The sequence below is a fragment of the Nycticebus coucang genome, chromosome 20 (assembly GCF_027406575.1).
Source record: "Nycticebus coucang isolate mNycCou1 chromosome 20, mNycCou1.pri, whole genome shotgun sequence".
NCBI classification, from domain to species: Eukaryota; Metazoa; Chordata; class Mammalia; order Primates; family Lorisidae; genus Nycticebus; species Nycticebus coucang.
In genome coordinates, this window is record NC_069799.1 from 61,434,467 (window position 1) to 61,456,320 (window position 21,854).

The 21,854-nt window shown below is 41.7% G+C and overlaps 1 protein-coding gene across 5 annotated transcripts in view; it reads right to left on the reverse strand.

Moving 5' to 3' along the window:
• CELF2 (CUGBP Elav-like family member 2) overlaps positions 1-21,854 on the reverse strand; it is a 766,349-nt gene that overhangs the window by 493,135 nt on the left and 251,360 nt on the right. For 4 of the 5 annotated variants that reach the window (XM_053572279.1, XM_053572276.1, XM_053572277.1 and 1 more), the window contains exon 1: positions 1,881-2,074. The exons of the other annotated variant lie outside the window; for it this stretch is intronic. In XM_053572279.1, the coding sequence (XP_053428254.1) occupies positions 1,881-1,987 (107 nt within the window). In that variant the 5' untranslated portion in view covers positions 1,988-2,074. Of the gene's footprint in view, positions 1-1,880; positions 2,075-21,854 lie in introns of those variants that run through there. 5 annotated transcript variants of the gene reach the window in all.

The following is a 21,854-nucleotide window of genomic DNA, read 5'->3' on the forward strand; positions in this document are numbered from 1 at the left end:
GGCTTTGCCAAGGGCCTCCAGCTCTCCTTCCTTGGGGTGGGGGCAGGCACTTGGCTGTGAACTGAACCCGGGATGCGCAAGAAAGCAAAGCAGCCCTACCTTAAACTTTCTAGTGTTTCGGGGGCTCCAAGTCAGAGAGTAAGGAGACCAGGGCCTGAGAGGGCGGAGGGCGCATCCGGGAGGGGAGGGGTGCAGACGGTGAGCTCCAGGCTCCCCCTTCCTACGGGAGATAGGCACTGTCCTGACTTCTCCCACACTCCCAGCCTTCCCACCCCTGCCCCGGCTACACAAGCACCCTTTAGAGCCCTGGTAATCTGCTCCAACTGATCAAATTTGACCTTTTTGTAGCCCACTTTATTCCAAGCACCGCTCTCAGTTAAATCTCTCTTTATTAACACCATCTTCCTTGGCTTTCTTTTGGAACAAACACAGATCAAGCCTGAAGCCTCCGGACTTTACCAGCAATCATTTACAGATTACTGCGAGCTGCAGCCTTCTCCTCCTCTGGGTCTTTGTCCTGCCTGAGATTTCTTGCTTTCATATTCCTGTCCCAAGACTGGTTAGCCTTCTTTCTTCCCTTTTTTTTTTTTTATCCCATGGCTTTGGTTCTGGGACACTGACATTGGGCTTAGGGCTTCCCTCAGAAGCTGTAACTACATTACTGTTAGGACTTGTTTTGTAAAACTCATTTGGAGCTGGGCTGCTAACAAGCTAGAATTGACTCTGTGTTTTCTGGCAGAGATTTTGCTATACCGCGCCCCCCCACCCCAAGTCTTTTCTTTCTTTCTCATGTTTTTAAATAAACATGAGAAGGGAGATGTAGGATCTCTCTGAATATTAGAGAAAAGGGTGTGGGCTTCTCCTCTGTAACTTGTCTTTTATTTAAAACCAAATATCCTTTCAATAAGTGTCTGAAATTGTGCATAACAGACACTTTTTAAGATACCCTCCGCGGTGTCGTTTTCCTGGTGTCCACAGCTCAATCTCCCTGTCCTCTGCACCCGCATGTGGTCTCTGACTGTCCAGATTCTTGTTTTCATAAGCACCGTCTCTTAAGCAGGGCTTTCTGTTTTCCCTGGAGGGTGCTGGTTCCTGCTAACAGCAAGCTCTTCCTCCTGGCCTCACGGGGGGCCTGGAATTTAGCCAAGACCTTGATGTCATTTGGTTCAGTGGCTTCCAGACCGTGGTCACCCAGGCCCTCAAGAATTTTGCTAGTGCTGCCTGCCACAGCAACTTTATTTGATATGCTTTATGTCAAACCCCGCGTTTTCTCACTCTTATTTTTGAAGGCATTTTTGAGATCATTACCATAAATGGAAAATCAGCTTCATGGGTCTTTGAGAGAAGACAACTAAGGGAACTAAAATTAAACAATTATTATCATACCTAGAAACACAGATTGGTGGAAGGCTCAGATTTAGATCTTTTCCCCCCTCCTTCTCTTTGTTGAAAAGAGAATTTAGGGTGTGTTAGGAGATTTAAGGACACACCTGCGGCAGCCCCAGAGGAGATTTCCCTCTGAAGGAAGAGGAAGGATTTAAGGAGGACATGGGGTGATTCAATATTTTGTAATGTCCTAACAGCAGAAAATCATCAGCGTTTAGGCAAAACCTACCACGGAAGAGAATCTGTTCTTTTCAGGGGAGATGCGGAGGTTTTGGACGCAAGCAGCTGTTTTTACTGCCAGGAAGTCCTGGTCACTCTAAGCACCTCTCCCGGCATTCAGATCCCTTCCCCCCATCCCATGTAAGTCTTAAAATATGCAGCACACCCTCCATTTGGAGTTATTTTCTCTTTAGCTATCCTAGGCTTAATGGCTGCAAACAATCCCTTCAGAAGTGCAGCTATCTTTATGCTAAAATTAAAAGAGAATTTCATACCTTGTACAAAAAGCATTGCCTCTCCTCAGGGACTTCATGCTCTTTCCTGGGCTGTCTGTGCCGCACCACTGAGAATCTGGGGCCACGGAGTATTCAAGTGTAAACATTTACATAACACTTTTAATCCCCAAGTACTTCGCCAAATGTGGGTGATAAGGATAGCTCTTATACAGACTGCACCTCCTAAGGGTGGCGGGTGCTTAGATGGTTAATAAAATGTTTTTCCCTTCAGAAAGTTAGCGAGAGAGAAAAACAAAACATTATCATGTAAGTTTCTCCAGTGATATCATCCTAGTTAGGTCTGGGGAAGGGAGGGAGCTGAGTCTTTAACACTTGGAGTTCAGGGTTAATGGGTGAGAGGGGGAAGGGACTTGGCTTTGGGCCAAAGGACAAAAGGACAAACCCATGCTCATAAATTATGAAATAATGTTTGAAAGCAGCAGTCATTTAGAAAAACTTTTAAAAAGCAGTCAGTGGAACTTTTCCTTCACGTAAAACTTTACACCAAGCTCCAGTACACAAAGAGATACAAGAGTTGGGGCGCGCTGTTCGTTACACCACTGCTTTAGTGAAGCTTGCAGGGGCCTCAAACTGCGGCCCGCGGGCCACATGAGACGGTGTGATTGTATTTGTTCCTGTTTTTTTTTTTTTTTTTTACTTCAAAATAAGATACGTGCAGTGTGCATAGGAATTTGTTCATAGTTTTTTTTTTTTAAACTATAGTCCGGCCCTCCAACAGTCTGAGGGACAGTGAACTGGCCCCCTGTTTAAAAAGTTTGAGGACCCCTGCGAGTAATAGCTAAAGTTCCCTGCCCGGTACTGGTAGGAACTGTTCTGATTTCTTTCGTGTGTTAACTCACCCAATCCTCATAACTAACTTGTTTAGGAGGTGTTACCTGTAGTACTCCCATTTTGTTAATGTAAATGAGGATTTTTAGGCATGGGTCAACTAGGAGACTGGCCTGAGCTGTCAGGGAATTGAACTTGGGAATTATGTCTACAACAGAGTTTTACAGAGCAACCCAGCAAGGCCGGCCCTCCCTCTCGCAGAGAGAGATAGGTTTGGGTTCAGGTTAGAGGTGCGGGGAGACGGATTGCAGGAGTCTCACACTTTGAGCCCTAATGTGCCCTAGAGGAACCCTGAAGTTGAGAATATCAGGACAGGATAGAAAAGGCACTTTCTGAAAGTATCTGGTGCTAAGGCAGAGAAATTATATTTTAAAGGATGTACTAAGTCCCAAAACCATTGAATATTTTGCTCTTCTCTGCCTTCATTTTGAGGTCCCTGTGTTTATTTTTACATACACTGAGGATTATACTACAAATTTCCTTTTCCCCTTTCCCTTAAGGGTTTCCGTGCTGTTTCCAATGGATCACACAGCAAACGCATCCATTTCCTAGCATGTCATAGGCCATCAAAATTAATTCATCTTCAACTACGAGGTTGTTTACTGAAAACAAACAAACACAATTTCTTTCCCTGTTCAAAAGTGGGCCAGTTCTTAATCCTTAATACAGAAAGGCAATAACAAAGTTTCTATTTATAAAAATAAAGTTAGGCTTGGCCTTGACAAACTTGGACCCAAAATATAATTTTCTTCAATGTCACTCTAGTACTTGCAAAGGTTTCTTTTTCTTTGCCTTCTTTTCCACGATTTTGATAAATTTACCCCTTAAGCTCAAATTATTTTGTTGCTGTTTATAATGATTCTTAAATACTTGGCTCTCCTGAGCGTTCTGTCTCTAAAAAAGGAGGAAAGCAACATTCATGATTGCCCTACTCTTATCAGCAACAAGACATACCATGCTCCTTTTTCCATTTGTATTTATTTTTAGCTTTTTGAGGCAGAGTCTCACTCTGTTTCCCAGGCTGGAGTGCAATGGTGCCATCATATCTCACTATAGGCTTAAACTCCTGGACTTAGGCTATCCTCCTGCCTCAGCCTCTTTTCTGGGTAGCTGGAACTAGAGGCAGCATTCACCACAGTGGGCTACTTTTTCTATTTTTTGGCAGAGGCGGAGTCTCACTCTTGCTTAGGCTGGTCTTGAACTCCTGGCCTCAGGCTGTCCTCCTGCCTTGGCCTCCCAAAGCGCTATGATTACAGGTCTGAGGTACCCTCCTCACCCATCATGCTCCTTTTCATACAACTAACATTTCTGTGATCTCTCTCCCTCTTCTTTTGGTTTCTTTTGTGGAGAAACCAAAACCCTAGCCCAATTGCAAACAAGCCGGGAACCCACTGTGTGCACGTCCTCCATGAAACACATAGAACCCTGCGAGCCAGTGGATTCCACACGCGTTTGGATTTGGGAGAAACACGTGGATGTGCAGATGCCAGTCGGGCAGCAGGAGGGGCCCAGGAATCTGCATCCCCCTCCCTGGGATGAGCACACCCTGGGGACTGCTGATACAGGTCAGAGCCAGCCAGCTGGACTGAAGCCTGGTCAGTGAGCTTTCACGTGGTTGTGGACAAGGTCACTGAAGCCAAAGTGAAAAACACGAGAGCTCATTATAATTAATATTTTGGTAGAGGAAGAAAAAGAGAATACCCGGAGGCCTGAGTTAGGCGAATAAAGAAAGAAAAAGGTATTCACCATCCACCGTTTCTGACACCACTGCTTTAGTGAAGCTTGGGAAAAACTGTGTGATGTCTCAGTAAGTTTATCTGCCACAAAATGTTGAACTTCCTGATAGGCATTTTTATTAAGAAATTGCTAGCAAAAAAAAAAAAAAAAATGCAAAATTTTGTCTCTCCCCGCCAGCTCTAGTCTCTGTGTCTCCACTGACGATGGAGTGCACACAGTTCATCCTAGTTCACTGATTATTCCAACGTTTTTGTTGTTGTTTTAGCAAGGGTTGCTTCAAACGTATTTGCTGCTAATTCTGTCATTTCCTGATAAAGATTCGTTCCCTTTCTGGTTGTCTCAGATTTTTTTTCTCTTTCAATATATCAGGTCTTATCTTTTCCTCAAGTGGGTAAGGGCTCTCTCTGTTTGAGAAAGTGGAATGACTAGTTGGAAATGCATTAACCTGCTGCAAAGGAAAGCTTCTTTTTAAAGCTGGCAGTTGGGGTGAGCTAAGAAACTCCAACTTGTTTTTGACCCTGGAAAGAGGATCCGGCGTTCCATAGCAAATCACCACCCGCCCGGCAGCAGAGACAGACGAGATCTTCCAGATAAAATACAACACACGCAGTTAAAGTGGGACTTCAGAGAAATAGGAAATGTATCTTTTTCAGCATAAGTACGTCCCTAAGATTGTATAGGGTGTACTTGTACTAAAAAAAAAAAAAAAAAAAAAAATTATTTGCCTTTTATCTGAAATACAACTTCGACTGTGTACCCTCTGTTTTTATTTGCTCAGTCTGGTAACCCTGAGCTAGACCGACTTTTAAATAAAAATACCACCATCCTGTGTTTTTTTTTATCTATGGAGGTTGATGACAGTACCCGTGATGCTATTGACGAGGCATTAAAATATATTTATGTGTTCTTAGAGCTTTAATTGTATTAGTTGTTACAAGCCAAACATAAGAAGCCCTCGTGAGGTTGCTTTGGGAACAAAGCAGTTGGTAGGATTAAAATATGCCTCATCTTCAAATATTGGAAATTAGGGAATTCCACAGTCTTGTCCTAAGATTGGCTCGTCAAGCAGCTTTCTCAGTGTTGGTAATGTTGACAGACGTATTGAAAAGCACTGAGGCGGACAGTTTGTACAATGTGGGGGCATCTCCGTATTATATTTATTTACTCTGTTGGAGTGACTTGGCTGTTACTGTAACTGCTGTTTTCTTTTTTCTGTTTTTCTTTTCATCCCCACCAAGCATCATCTGTAAGAATCTGCACCTGAATGGTTAACCATTAATCTTCAGTTACATAAAACGTGCATTGAGCGGATCCTCACTTTAATGATACCCACGGAGACGAACTTCCAAAGGCAGCTTTTTTCTTTTTCTTTTTGAGATAAATGAATGTAACTTTAATGGAATTTGAAGTGCTTTTGGGTTCCGCTCACCACACCTGATACAATGAAAAGCCTGGGAACAAAGATTTGTGTTCTGATCCTTCATCAGTGACTGGAGAGTTGCTATGACGGGGTCACTTCAGAAACTATAAAAAAAATCTAAAGTTCCTCTAAAGAGACAGTGTCAAAACCTGCTAAGTATAAGCAAAAGACCTGGTGTGTTACTGAGGATCCACGGAGGTATTATATATTTTCCACCGGGGCTGGGCCCCTCTGAATTGTTGCATTGGGAAGGAATGCTTTTCTCATTTGGAATCTTGGTCAGCTGAACAGGAGGGTAAGATGGATTAAAAAACAGGGAAGGGGGTTGTTGGATCCTTGCCAGGCATATTTTAAAGTGAGAAAGGAAGAGAGAAGAAAGAGATTCACACCCAGCCAGCTGCTGCTTATGCCATTCAAAGGAATCACAGGCCAAATTTGGTACATACAGTAGGGGAAAAAAAAAAAAAAAAAAGCTTTAACTCCTGTATTGCCACAGAGGACGAGATTTTCAAAGCTGTATAAGGTTCTTTTTTAATTTCTAGTCTGCCTTTAGTCCTCAGGGCTCAGAAGGAATGCCCAAGGGAAAAAGGTATTCAAAGTGTCCCTCTGGTGGTCTCCACTCCACAGGCCAGAACATTGATCTTGCAATCTTCTTTTCACTTTTGTTTTTTCTTTAAATGGCAGCTGTAGATTAGTCTGAATTTTGTGTGCTTACAGACTAAACATCTCACCTGTTTTGCAGAGGGAGCCCCAAGGCTTAGAGGAAAGCCAAAGGCAGTGGCTAAGCTGCCAGTCAGGGAAGCCATGTCAATATCTTCCGCACAGAAAGGACTTCCTAACCCCACACGCTGCCCTTGAATCACTGAGAGCAAGGTAAGCCTCTGTGATTAACCCCCAGACTTAAGTGGAATTAACTTGTGCAATGAATTAAAATTCAAGGTGGTAACCACAACAAACAAAAATATTGATTGATGATTAATTGATGGTATGAAGGGTTTCTTCAGCAATCAAATGACCCATTTAGCATGCCAAAGGATTTCCCATTTGTCCTTCCTTCCCTTCTCCCTTCTCTCTCTCTCTCCCTCCCTTCCCTCCTTCCTCCTTCCCTCCTTCTATTTTGGAATTTTCTTTTTTTTGGGGGGGGGGTTTGGCTGAGGCTGGGTTTGAACCTACCACCTCCAGCATAGGGGACTGGCACCCTATCCCTTTGAGCCACAGGCACTGCCCTATTTTGGAATTTTCTAACATATTGTAGACCAATACTTGTGTAAAATATAATAAAATTGAATTGTTATGAAAACAAAAATTTATTCAAAATGTAAGCCCCATTTAAAAAAATTATTGGCATAACAGCCATGAAATTACTATCAACTTTCTATGCATTTCCAGACCCTTCCTCCTGATCGTCCTAAACTAACAAATAACCCCAGACCAGCACAGATCTGCTTTCCACACTCCGGGAGACTTGACAAAAAAGTATTCAATAATGACAAGGAGATAATCTATCGCGACTTTTAAAGAACACTTTAGGATCTGTATGAACTTGGCTTTTTATGATCTAAGGGGAATAGATGCTGTATCTTTTTATACTGTTGAGGAAAAGAAAAAATATACTAAACTATGCTAGCAAAAAATGAAAAGTTTAAATCAAACATTTCTAATGTCATACTATAATGAGACATTTCTTTCTTTCTTAAACTCCTGAGCTCAGGCAATTTACCCACCCTGGCCTCCCAGAGTGTTAGGATTAGAGGTAGGAGCCATCGTGTCAGGCTTGGCAGGTCAGATTTGAAGCCAGGGGGGCTGGCTTCAGAGTCCCACATTATTCTTTTTATAAGGGGCATCTTCTAGTCCATAATCAGAGTCTAAATAAAGCTTTTTTTAAAACCATAAATGTAAATCAACTGGACAATTGAGTGAATAAGCATTGTGAGTTAAACAAATCTTTTCCATAATATATTTAATTCATAGAACAAGGCAGATGGCAGAAACCATAGATTTAACCTTAGACCACTGAAGGGTCACGGTTCATCCATTCATCTCTCCCTCTGAACACCACATCTCTGGATCTCCATTCTGGGCACAATTACTATAGTCACACAGTGACCACTCGCTTGCCTTCATACTGACCTTTGTGAACAGCCATCACTAATGAGTCATTTATAGGAGAAAATAACTTTAGCTCTATGTAAGGATCATTTATATGTACTCTACCAGAATTCACAGAAGGATCAAAAGTCTTTTGAACATACAGGCAACAGAAACTATACAAGCGTTTCCGGCATCCACAGGAGAATTATTTGCTACATAGAAATCAAAACATAAGCACGAATATGAAGGAGACATTTCCAAGGGAAGAAAAAAGCCATGTCTAGACAACAACAATTACAGTAGGGTCTACTGGCACAAAATTTAACAGATAAACCAGTGGGACGGAATATGAGTATTATACTTTTCCTTGAACAGAGAAACTAGATGGTTAAAAAAAAAAAAAAACAGCTGAGGAACTTGAATAACTACTCAACTAGTGTATAAAAATTGTGAGAATTCTGTGATGGTAAAAATACTCCCAATTCAATTTATGTTAAAATAAATAAATGGCAGATAGATAGATGGATGTAAAAAGCAAAATGACAGAAAAATACAGGGAAGGCAGGTCTCTGTCTTGATCATTATTTTCCCTGCTTTTAATTAGTAAAAATAATTATAAAGACAGATTTTAAATAAAAGTTAATTATTGGCCAGGCACAGTGGCTCACCCCTGTAAGTCTAGCACTCTGGGAGGCTGAGGAGGGAGGATGGCTTGAGCTCAGGAGTTGGAGACCAGCCTGAGCCAGAGTGAGACTCTGTCTCTATCCAAAAATAGGAAAACTAGCCAGGTGTTGTGGCTGAACCTGCAGTTCCAGCTACTAGGGAGGCTAAGGCAAGAGCATCACATGAGCCCAGAAGTTTGAGGTTGCTGTGAGCCATGATGCCACTGCACTCGACCCAGGGCAACAGACTGAGATTCTGTTCAAAAAAAAAAAACAATTATTAAAAATATAAAGTTTTGCAAGTTTGAGTTCATAAAAATCCATCATATGAAACATTAAAATACGAAAGACAAATGAGGAAATTCATGAATATCCATAAAAGATCAAAGCTCTATGGATTTAATACTAGTAAAATGTATGCAAATACCCAAACCAATAAATGACCAGGAGGAGAAATTCAAACGGAAGGATGCATACAAAAAACTATCTCTATAAGAAGCAAAGAAATGTAAGTTAAAAAAGTGAGATACAGTGTTTGTCCATGAAATTGGCACACATTTTGGAAGGTCCGTATATAATGGCAGAATGAGGTACAGTGAAATGGTCCCACTTATATATGGCTGGGGAGGGGGGTTTAAATCAGTGATTTTCAACCAAGGTGCCATTAGAGGATCTTAAGGGAGCTGCAAACATTTTTAAAGATCATTAATTAAATTACTTGTATAAGAAGTTCGAAGCAAAGTAAGTATATATATATATATATATTTTTTTTTTTTTTAAACTTTTTTTGATCAACATCATGGAAGTGTGCTGAGGAAATTTAATTATAGAGTTAAAAGAGATAAAGATTAAAAACACGGGTTTAGGGTGGCACTTGTGGCTCAAGGAGTAGGGCGCTGGCCCCATATGATGGAGGTGGTGGGTCCAAACCCAGCCCTGGCCAAAAACTGCAACAAAACAAAACAAACAAACAAAAACCCCACGGGTTTAAACTGTAGTTCAGAAGGCAATTTGGTAATGCGTACCAAGTTTTTACAATGTTCCTATTACTTGATCCAGAAATTTTGTTCCTAAGTGTTCTTTTGAAAGATATATGTAACAGGACAGTCGTAGCAGAACTAATTTTATTTATGAGCAACTGATCACTTAAATGTCTAATTGAAGGTACATTAATTATATACATACACACAATGTTCTGTCTATGAAATGGTGTATTACGAAACCATTAAAACATGCTTTGGTGGAATAACATCGAAAGACTTAAATAAAATAACTAATAAGTACAATATACAACATCTCACACACAATGATTTTGCAGGAATTGTCTTGCTCACAGCGGTTGCAAACTCAAGGGCTCCCAGTACAGATGGGGCACTCTAATGGGAAGGTGACAGGGAAGTTGCCTATGAAAGGAAGAAAAATTTTCCGGTCTCTTATTTTTCTGCAAGTATTCAGCCTTTTTGTTATAGCTTTCTCTTTCACAATGATCCTTCCTCTCCATACCCCCCATAATTCTTTTTTCCCCAGTCTTATGAAAATCAGCACATAAAAATAGATCTCTGGTGTAAGAAGGCGTAAGGGGCAAGGAAACACAGCAGTGAGTGAATAGCACGGAAAGTGGGGAGCAGGTGCTTGCTGAGGCCCCCGGCCCTACCCACCTCTCATCCGTTCTTGCCACAGGGCCGACTGCAGCCCAAATGTTGCCAGATCTTGTGCTTCACTCAAGGATGACAACACGTCTGTTTTTAATGTGAACTTTTATTTTTAATTATTGACTTAATTGTATGTGTCTCTCTCCAAATAAAACATATTTGATGGGCTTCAAGTCTGTGGTTTCTGACATTCACAATAATGTGTGAAAATGGAAAAAAGACAGGAAAGAAATATGCCAAAATGGTACAATTATCGACATAATCTCAATCATTTCATTTTCTTTACTCTTTTCCTATTTTCTAAGTTCTCTCCATGTGTTCGTTTTTATAATCAGAAAACTATGATCTTCTCTTATACCACGCAGGGTGTCTCAAAGGTTACCCCCGAAGTCACTGTACATGGAGAAAATGAGAAATTGTAGCTAAATGTACTTTTATTTCCCAGTCACTACAAAATTTAACAAAGAGGTGGCCAACAAGTAGAGAATATTTTGTAAATATTTTATAACATTTTATAATGAGTATTTTGGAAATAAAGATACATTTGGCTACAGTTTCCCATTTTCTCTGTGTACGGTGACTTTAGGGGCAACCTTTGGGGGCAACCTGTATTATATTGAATCCTTTTAGAGGATATTAGGTAGTTAAAAAAAGAAACTTCCTATTTTGAAGTTTGTCTCTGAATATATCCACACAGCTACATCCTCACAGATCATGTTACTATTTGCAAAATCACTATTTCCTAAGCTGTCAGAAGCTTCTTTGAAAAGCAGGACTTCAAAAATGTGTTTAATTTTTCCTCCCTTATGGTTTACCCTAATCATTTTTGGCCTAAATTCCATTCTTTTCCCCTTTGAGTCCTATCTCTCCTCCTCAATTGCAGCCAGATGATGGTAAGTAATTTTTCCGATCTGGTGGTGGATTCCACTGATAATACGGTTTTGGCAGTTCACTGGCCAAAGTGTCTTTTGTTCTATAAAATATTAGGACATCCCATAATTGATTGAACAAGATTGGCTTTGGAAACAGAAAAGAAAGCTTTAAAGGTTTAAGCTAGCACTGCGATGCCATCTCTTGGACACACGCTTCTCTGGACAGTCACCTTACAAAAGGGGATTAAAGAAAGAAAAGAAATGTAGCCATTGAGTACAGTCCCCAATCAAGGAAAAAGGAATATAACGGGCTCAGCTGATTGAGGGTAATGATAAAATAACTGGGGAAAAGTACAAAGCCCTCTCTTGATGCTGGGACGAAGAATGCTTTTCACATAGCTCAACATAAATTAATTACAGAATCACTGCTGTACACACACAGTAATCTTTACCCATCCTCCCTCTGGTGCCTTCTGTTTAAAGGGTAAGGCTTCATGGGAAACAAGCTTGTTTGACCATTGCTCTCCTGTTCCTAACACTTGTGCTTCATGGAAATTGGGAAAACAGAAAAACCCAGAGTTCATTTTTAACCAGCCCTCATTTTTCCTAGTCTCTCTATGTTACTGTTAGGGATGTTCTGTTTTAAAAAGTATTAAATGAAAAGAGACAATGAAAATTGTTCTCATGATGACTATTCAAAACTATTGTACCCCAGCTCTGAGGCTAGCCTTACTGGGCTGGAAAACATTAGCATTCCCTTTCAAAGAAAGGCTTGACATAACCTTTAAAATGAGAAATGCTTTTCTTTTTTCCTTCCAAGCATGTGATAGCAAACCTTGAGGGCGTTCTTCCCACTGAAGCATTACAAAGTGAGAATTCTGATTTCGAGTTGACAATGTTTAAATGAATATGTCAGTTTATAATTACGAATGCAAGGGGAGAGCTTTTTATAACTGAATATTTAACACATATTAAAGTTCTAACACGAACCTCGTAATTCTTGTCGGAGTTTGTCCAGGGTTTCTCTCTCTTTAAAGTCAGAATCTCAAATCTTTCACTTGACAACAGAAAACAGTCTTCTGAGATGATGAGTTTACTATGAAATTGGGGGTACGGGCAACTGTTGTTTTCCCTTTCGTGATTTTCTATGTGCAGTGTGTTTTAATAACACAATTTTTATAGGCAAATAAAGATGGAAAGTAGACAGCAAATATTTTCTCTAGAGGCAGGAGGTAGAGAAAAGTTAAATTAGCTACACGTATGATTTTCACTTTGCTTAATCACACAACACCTCTTGTTTCTCCAGCACCTCTCAAGTCAGACAGCAGACCACCTGATCAGGGTCAACATTTATTTTTTATTTCCCCATCTCTCTCTTTACTTCTCTGTGACCTCCTGCAAATAAGGTGAGGCTGCCTTTTTTTTTTTTTTTTTTCTATTAACTTGATTTCCATTCTTTGAGTTGAATAACCAAGGATAGAACACTAATAGCAGCAGATGGAGAAATACAGGAATATTTCCAGGGTTTCTGCTCTAGGTTGCCTTTTAAAAATCAACCTTTTATAGGGATTTTTTTTTTTTTTTTTAACATGAATCACGAGGTGTGAAGGCGTCTTATCATCCAGATTCACGTTATGAGTGGCCCGTGCCTGCCTTCCTGTGTGGTAGCTTAGGGTCATTTTATTTTTTTATTGCCTCTTATAAACATCCCAGACTAAAAATCTATAGGTAGATAGTGCAAAGGAAAATTTTATTCACAATAATAATTAATACGGGCAATGTCTCATTTAATGCCCACACAACCACCAAGCAGCGTATGTTATCACCATCCTCTTGTCCCCAGAGAGGAAAGGGAATCACAGGCAAAGCAGCTCAACCCCTGATGGGGCAGCCACTCCGTGCAGGTGACTCCAGGCAGGACCACAGACTTTGCTATGGCAGCTACAGGCAATCAATATACTGTTACTTCCAGAAGCGCCCCCCCCCCCCCACAGTTCTAAGTTCTAAACAAGAATATCTTCAGTTTCCAGGAGGGCTATTCTCAAACAAATTAAGAACTGGGGCTGACATGGCCTTTGGGTCAATGCTTCTGGGCTAAGGTGGCCTTGAGATATTTAGCTAAACCCTCTTCCACCCATCTCACTCATTTGGAACTTATGGAGTAGGGATACAGGCCCTCCACCTTCCCTCCCCCCAGATTCCAGGGGCAGGCTGGGATCTGTGAATACCTAGAACCAAAAGTACTTCATGATAATCGAAAACCTTACAATGGGAAGTGCTTACTTGTGTAGTTTTAAGTTTCCCAAGTTGAATTCCACTGCATTTGCATGGTAAAACCAACATGAGGATGACAGCCAAATGTGAAAGGGAGATTCATAAAACTTCCATATGCACTTGACTCAAGTTTGAGCCACAGCCAGTCCTCACCCTGACTGTTCATGGTGACAAATAAAGAAGTCTGTAGTGCTGAGGTGCCCAGCACAGCCTGTGTGTTATTAACAGGAAGGCACGCATCCGCCAAGTTGGAAATAACACTAATGTCTGGGTGCCACCCTCAGAGATTCTATTTTGGTTCCCCCAAGAGGGTGTCCTGGACATTGGGATTTTAAAAACTCGTAGCCCAAACAGAACTATGACATGATCCACCAGTGTTATTATTGGATATGCATCCAAAGGAAAGGAAATCAGTAACTGAGAGGTATTTGCATCCTGTATTCATTATACCATTATTTACAATAGCCAAGATAGGGAGTCAACCTCAGAGTCCGTCAGTGGGTGAAAGGATGTAAAAAATGTGGTGTGTCTATGAAATCAAACAATTAAGTTTGTGAACTCATCCTAGAAAAAGTGCTACCTACCTCATTAATTGCTGAGTATCACTAGGGTCATCTTCAAAGGGGGTGCAAGAAATATGTTTGTCTGTTCTTTTCTTTAATTTGGCTTCATTTACCTATTTGAGCTCCAATTTCACCAGGAGGGCTCAGGTAATTCTCAGTTCATTCATAATTTTTCTCCCTGTCCTTGGCTTGGACTAAGTTACTAAGGTTTTGTAGGGGGAGAATAACCAGATGCTTGAGCTATCCTTGCCTGCATGTGTTTGCAAGTTCATAGGGAGGGAGAGCTTGGGAGAGACGGTGACAAATTTAGTGGGAGCTGCTGAATCTGTGGTACCCGAGGACATCCCCAGAGGATGCACAGTGTACAGCAGCCTCAGAGCATGGAAAGGGATCTGGGCAGATGCCCTGCCACGGGGACCATTACAACAGAGATGCAGTTAAAGCTGGTGGGCTGGGAGAGACTTTGTTTGGTTGGTATGTAAAGTAAGGAGAAATTGGGGCCAAGAACACAATTCCGAGGAATACGAGCCACAGAGGGAGAGTGGAGAGGCCACGAGACAGACAGAGGCAGCCCACGTGGTGAGAGCACGAGAATGAAAACCCAGACAGCGTGGGACTCCAGGGGGGAACATTTTAAAAAGAAGGGTGTAAGTGATCAGGCCATGTGGCGTAGATGAGAGGTGAACTGAATGTACAGAGCTGGGCCCCCTATGTCTGTGAGGTCACTGTGAGAAGAACAAAGGCAGAAGCATGCCAGAGCCACGTTCAGGTCATGGCGTCTGCTGAAAACTCCTCACTGGTCTTTCTCCCATGTGATGTTTTTAATAAAATCAGGAATTCTCACCTTGATGTAGGTAACCTCCATGCCCTCGCCTCTCTTTCTGCCTCCACTTAGGTCCTTTCTCTCTGCCCATCCCTGCAGCCTGGGGACTCCTTTCTGTCCCTTGGACAGACCAAGCTCTTTCCTACTCCGGGGCCACCGTACCAGCGGCTCCTTCCTCCAGGTACGTCCAAGCCTGTCTCCTCCAATTCTAGGTCTAGGCTCTGAAAATTAGGTCACCTGAGACTCCCTCCCTGAGCATTCTAGAGAAAACACTGCCTGCTCCTCAAATCCATTCCCTGCTCTTCCCACATTATCCCATTTGAGCTTCTTCGTAGCTCATATCCACTCTCTGCCTGTGTCACGCCTTCCTGTTTCCATAGTTACTGTGTGTTTCCTTTCATCAACGCAGGCTTTTTGAAGTCGGGGGCCCCATCTAGTGTGTTTGAAATTGCATTTCCACTACCTAAGATGGTGCTAAGTAAGTGTTCAATTCATATTTCATGGCTGATTGAGAAGCAGCAGCACCTACAGAAAATCCTCGTGAAAAGTCACCAGGCAGTATTAAGGACCGCACTCAGGTCTGGGACATGAGTCTTGAGTAGTGAAATCATTGCCAGTTCTCTCCATGAACACAGAAGATACGGAGGGTGGAATTGGACTAGGCTGTTGATTTGTTGTGAAAATGGGGAGGAAGAAGATGGAAAAGAGGGGCATTGGGGTCTGAGTGGTGCTGAGAAGAGAAGGATATTCACAAAGAGAGAAAGTCAATGTCAGGAGACTGAGGAGTCCCAGCACTGCAGAGGACTGGGGTTTGGGCTTTGAACAATACCCTAGAGCTTCCAGTTTAGTGGGTCCAAAGTATTTGCATTTTTATAAATTAAAACTATAGCGAGATGCCATCTTTCACCAGTCACAATGGCTGTTATTTAAAGTCAAAACATAGCACATGTTGGTGAGGACGTGGAGAAAAGGGAACATTTACACAGTGTCTTGTTGGGAATGTGTTGCAATTTATTGCAGCCTCAATGGACATCAGCATGAGAATTTCTAAGAGAACTGAAAATACAACTGTCCTTAGATTTAGCAATCCCACGTCTGGGTATCCACCCAGGTGGAAAGAGATAATTACATCAAAAAGCGGTGAACTCATATTCACTGCAGCAATATTCAAAATAGCAAAGATATGGAGTCAGCCTAAGTGTCCATGGATGGATGACTGGATAAAGACATTACAGAATGCTACTTGGCCAGGAAAAGCATGAAATAGAATAGTGTCTTTGGCAGAAACGTGGATGAAGCTGGAGACCATTTTCTTAAGTGAAATAACTCAGAAAGTTAAATACTTCATGTTATCACTTATAAGTGGGAGCTAAATAACAGACATGCGTGGGTCTAAAGAGTGGAGTGATGGATACTGGAGACTCAGAAGGCTGGGAGGCTGGGAGGCAGGTAAGGAATGCAAAATTAGTTAATAGGTACAATGTTATTCAGGTGATGGCTACACCGAATTCCCACTGTGGCCAAGTAACCAAACTGCACTTGTATCCCCTGAATTTACAAAAATAAAAAAATAGAATATCTGCATTTATAGAAAAGTCCCCTGGCAACTCTTCTGAGATTTTTTTTTTCTTTTTTTGGAGACAAAGTCTCATTATGCCACCCTTGGTAGAGTGCTGTGGCATTGCAGCTCACAGCAACTTCAAACTCTAGGGCTTACGCGATTCTCTTGCCTCAGCCCCCCGAGTAGCTGGGACTACAGGCACCCACCACAACGCCTGGCTATTTTTTAGTTGCAGTTGTTGTTGTTGTTTAGCAGGCCTAGGCCGGGCTGGAACCTGCCAGATTCGGTGTATGTGGCCGGCGTTCTAGCTGCTGAGCTACAGGTGCCGTGCCTGAGATTGTTTTTTATTTGAATCTATTTTATCAACACACCATATTTTACATATGAATGGAGTACACATGAGTGTTGGTTGCATGCTCAGACTGTAATGATCATTTTAGGGTATTTGGGGTGCCTGTCACCTGAAGTGTTTTTCATATCCTTGTGTTGGTAGCATGCCAAGTCTTTTGTCTTGTAGTTACTTTGAAATACACAAATTGTTGCTGAGCACGCTGAGTCACCTTAGTCTGCTCGAACATCAGAACTTATATCTTCTATCTAACTGTCTGTTTGCACCTGTTGACCAGCCTGTCTTCACCCGCTCCCACCCACCCACTCACCCTTCCCAGGCTCTGGTGTCTATCCTTCTATTCTTATCTCCATGAGATCAAGTTTCTTAGCTCCCGCAGGTGAGTTAGAACACGCAGTATTTGTCTTTCTGTGTCTATTCTACTTCTATCCATGTTAATTATTTTTTATGACCAAATAGGATTTCATGGTGTGTAAAAACTTTTTCTTCATCCGTTTGTGCACTGATGGACACTGGAGTTGGTTCCCTGTCTTTGCTCCTGTGAGTGGCGCCATGATACCCGTGCAAATGCAGGTGTCCCTTGGATGTACAGATTTCTTTTTCTTTGGATAAATACCTAGCAGTGGGATTTCTGGATTGCCTGCTAGATCTATTTTTAGTTTTTTTTTTTTTTTTTTTTTTTGAGAAATCGCCATACTGGTTTTCATCCCCCAGGTAATTCTAATATACAGCCAGGGTTGAAAAACCACTCAAGTCGAAGAATAGACGTAGTCAGATGAATCTCAGCACGCTTGTCAAATAGTGAGCTTCACGCTTTCCTGGTGGTTTTTTTTTCTTTTTCTGGTGCAACATGCTAAGCTTCAAATCAAAGGAATATGCCTGTAAATGTATAAATGCCAACAGGAATTTTGGATGTCATAATTAAATCAAACCGCCACAAATAATGTCGCAGCCTGAACCACCAGCACACCTTGAAGTAAAAGGCTTTCAGTTTGTTTGAATGGCTAAAGGAGAATTTCTCACTTTCAGTCTTTATACCTCTATTTGTGCATGTCTGGAAGCCCATGTGATGAGCTGTTAAAGAGCCTTGCTAGGGCACATATACACAAGCCCCTGAAATCGAAGAAGGTGGGCAAATATAAAGGGTGGGGAATCAGTTTTTCCTGCCCTTGTTTCCTTTTCCTTGGAAATTGACAGCATAATTGTGTGTAAAGAGATGTCCCATGTATTTTTATACCAAGTGGCAGAGCCTGTTTACTGAATAAATGCAAAATCAGCATGTCAGACAGTTTAAACCACCTTCTGTTGTCTCCCTCATCCAAATTTGATAATATAAATCTTTAAAGGTATACATTATAATGAAATGTTATCAAGCACTAAATTTGCTTCTACCATATAGAAATTAAAAGCAACATTTCTGTGGCCTAGAGCTAACTTTTTATGACACCCGTGGTACTTTATCTTGATTTTTTTAAAGATGTTCAAATAAGTGAGTTTTCTTTTTACTTGACACGTTTTCACATATGTTGCCTTGATCTTTCACATCTTTCACCCACATGGGAGCCTTCCTAGGAAATAGAGGATCTGTATTTAATTATCTCGTGGGGACAGTTGCAAAGGAAACGCAGAGCTTCTCCTTAAGGAGGAATAAGACACAACGGTGAGTTTACAGCTTTTGGCTCTGGAGAGAGATGGCTCACAGTTCTCTTTGTGATAATACTAAGCCCACCTGTTCACTTGGGCTCATCCCAAGCTCTTTGACTTAGAACCCAATTTGTGAACATTCAGATTGGGACAAGGCTGCAATATATGGCATGCTTCTTACAAAGGTTTTCATAGAAAATTAAGTATTACAAAAAGATGAAAGAGTGTTTAAATTGAGACCAACAAACCCTATGCAAGTTTAAACATTTAAAAGTGTCCATATACATTTCATCATTTAAAGCTGATTTTTAAAGAATCTAGAATCATATAATTTACATTTTATAGTTGACACTAAATTGAAAGAGTTCAAAGATTCACCATGTAGGTGGATAGTGGTAGAACCAATATTAGAAGGAAAACCTGCTGGGCACATGCCTATAATACCAGTACTTTGGGAGGCCGAGGTAGGAGGGTTGCTCACTAGTTTGAGACCATCCTAAGCAAGAGCGAGACCCTATCTCTACTCCAAATAGAAAAACTAGCCAGGCATCATGGCAGGCACCTGTACTCCCAGCTACTCGAGAGGCTGAGACAGGACGATGGCTTGAACCCTGGAGTTTGAGGTTGCTGTGAGCTAGGTTGAAGCCATGGCAATGTAGCCTGGGCAATATAATGAGAGCCTATCTCAAGATTCCCAAGTAACACCACCTTCCAAACTCTTTAATTAAAAACTGCTGCTCAGGACACACTTAAACTCTTAGGCTAGTTTCAGTTGCTTTTATGATACATTCTTCAATCTAGACCTTTTTCCTAATTCAAACTGGTCTTCCTTTTTCATAGTTGCAGTAATGAAATTCTACTTTGCTAAAGTGTAAGATGCAATTTGAAATGCCTTTCCTGCCCGTGCAGTGTAATGCACCTAGAGAAATGAATGACAGGTTGATGTACTTAGAAAGGCTTTGCCTTACATAAAGAGGGTGCAGGAGAAACGTACACACATTTTAAGAAAGGAAAAAGCTGTATTAAAATTGTAATACTCAAGTCACATTTGGCTTCTGCAATTATGAGAAATATGAGGTATGAGTATACAAGATAACACTCCATTGGTATACATTGAGCATTATAATTTTAATACAGTCTTTTCCTTTCTTAAAATGTTTATACTTTTTTTTGCATCCTCTATATTACATTATTTATCTACACCCTGGTTTGTTTTACTTCTGTAATTTCAAGAGATACAACTACAATGTACGAGATAACAACTATCATCAGCATATACTATTACAATTTTAGTTTTTTCCTTTCTTAAAATATGTACACATTTTTTGGCACCTTTTTTCCTATATATTAAGACTTTATCAATTGCGAGTGACCAAAATTGATGCTGTTGCCTCCTATAGCTGGGAAGGAAACTGGGGCAGAGGACAGGGTAAGGAAGAACTTTAGACACCAGAATCAGGAGCAGGGGTTCAAACAGGGACTTGGGACATTTTTTGCTTCTCTCTGCCTGGCTCTGATCTGTAGACAGACATCCACCTGCATCTGGGGAGATGGCACTAGTGGCCCAGGATTTATACTGTATTGACAAGAACCCTGTAAACTGTGGCTTCCAAATCTATTTGTGAATCTCAGAGAAAGTCTCCAATGGACCCTGCTTAGGTCGTGTGTTCTGTTGTGTGCAGAGGAAAAAGGCACCAAGGTTGCCTAGAGTCATTGCAAGTTGGGTCAGGGGTGGGTGTAACACAAGAAGATGGGTGTTGGAAAAGCTTCCTAGACAGACAGAAGCAGCAACTGCCAAAGTCAATTACAGATAGAATTTGTTGATTTGAGGAGCTGGAGGAAGGCTCATCTACCTCCCACTCTCTCTCCGCTCGGCCAGTATCTTTCATGGGGAGAATTGACAAAATTTCAGTTGCCCTGTCTCCATGCGACAGCCACCAAATCAAGATTGCTTAGGGTGGAGCCCAGGGGTGGTTTAGGAGTGAAACAGCATTGCAGGCGACTCTGATCCATCCCTAGATAAGTACTGTCTTAAGTCAGTACCACCCCGAGTCTATTTTCTGGAATGGATATCAGGCATTCATCAGCCATCAATAGCTTATCATGAATTAGTTCAACAGATCAGCTGAATTCACTTAGCTGTATTTCAAAATCACTGTATAAATGGGATTTGATGAAGAAGAAAAGAGGAATTAATGGGGCCTGGGGTGGACAGCAGGGCTGCAGTGAGGCTCTGTGCAGTTAAGAGTGGTCGGAAACTCAGATTCCCTCTTCTGGCTACAAGTCACTGTTCCGGCCGCTTGGCTTCCTCCCTCCCTCTATGGTTTCTCCTTAGTCTCATGGTTCTAGTTCACAGTTCCCTGGTTTGCTGTAAACTCCCAGCCTGAGGCTGGGCATGGGGGCTCACACCTATAATCTCAGCACTCTGGGAGTCCAAGGTTGGTGGGTCACCTGAGCTCAGGAGTTGGAGATCAGCCTGAGCAAGAGCGAGACCCCATCTCTACTAAAACGAAAAACTAGCTGGGCATGGTGGTGTACACCTACAGTCCCAGCTATTGGGGAGGCTGAAGCAAGAGAATCTGTTGAGCCCAAGAGTTTGAGGTTGCTGTGAGCTACCCTGTTTCCCCGAAAATAAGACAGTGTCTTATTTTCAGGTGTGCTCCCAAAGATGTGCTAGGTCTTATTTTCAGGGGATGTCTTATCTTTCCTGTAAGTAGGTCTTATTTTCAGAGGATGTCTTATTTTCGGGGAAACAGGGTATGATGCCACCACAGCACTCTACCCAGAGTGATAGAGTGAGACTCTGTCTCAAATAAATAAATAAATAAATAAATAAATAAATAAATAAATAAATAAATGTGCAAAAATTCCCAGCCTGGAGTAAACAGCTGTTTCAGTTAACTTATAACCTCTCCATCCAGCACCACCCCAGACCATTGTCCAACCTCTTCCCTCCGGCTTGTCAGAGCTGTTCACTGTTGAGAAAATTGTACAGCACCTCTCCCCTCCCACCAGCTGTGCTGACCACCACCCCACGGCCTGCTCTCCAGCACACTTGGGGACAGGTGTCTGCTCTCTCCCTGCCTTTCTCCCTCTCTACCTCATCCTGCTTACCCTGGGATGGACTCCCTCATAATGTAGTAGCATTTAAGTTTCATTTATTTCATTATCACTATATATATATATTTTTTTTTTTTTGCAGTTTTGGCCAGGGCTGGGCTTGAACCTAGCACCCCCACTATATGGGGCCGGCACCCTACTCCTTGAGCCACAGGCGCCACCCTTCATTATTACTTTTTTAAAGCCCAGGTTCTGCTTTCTGATGGACCAGGCGGAGATGGTTTCTGCGAGGCCCTTGAAAAAAACATGCCCTCAGAATGGCATTTTGGAGGCCAATGGATTTGGAGTCAGGGCTCAGTAGATCCAGAAGCCACAAGTAAGGTGCATGAATGGGGGCCCTGTCTGCCTTGTCATCTA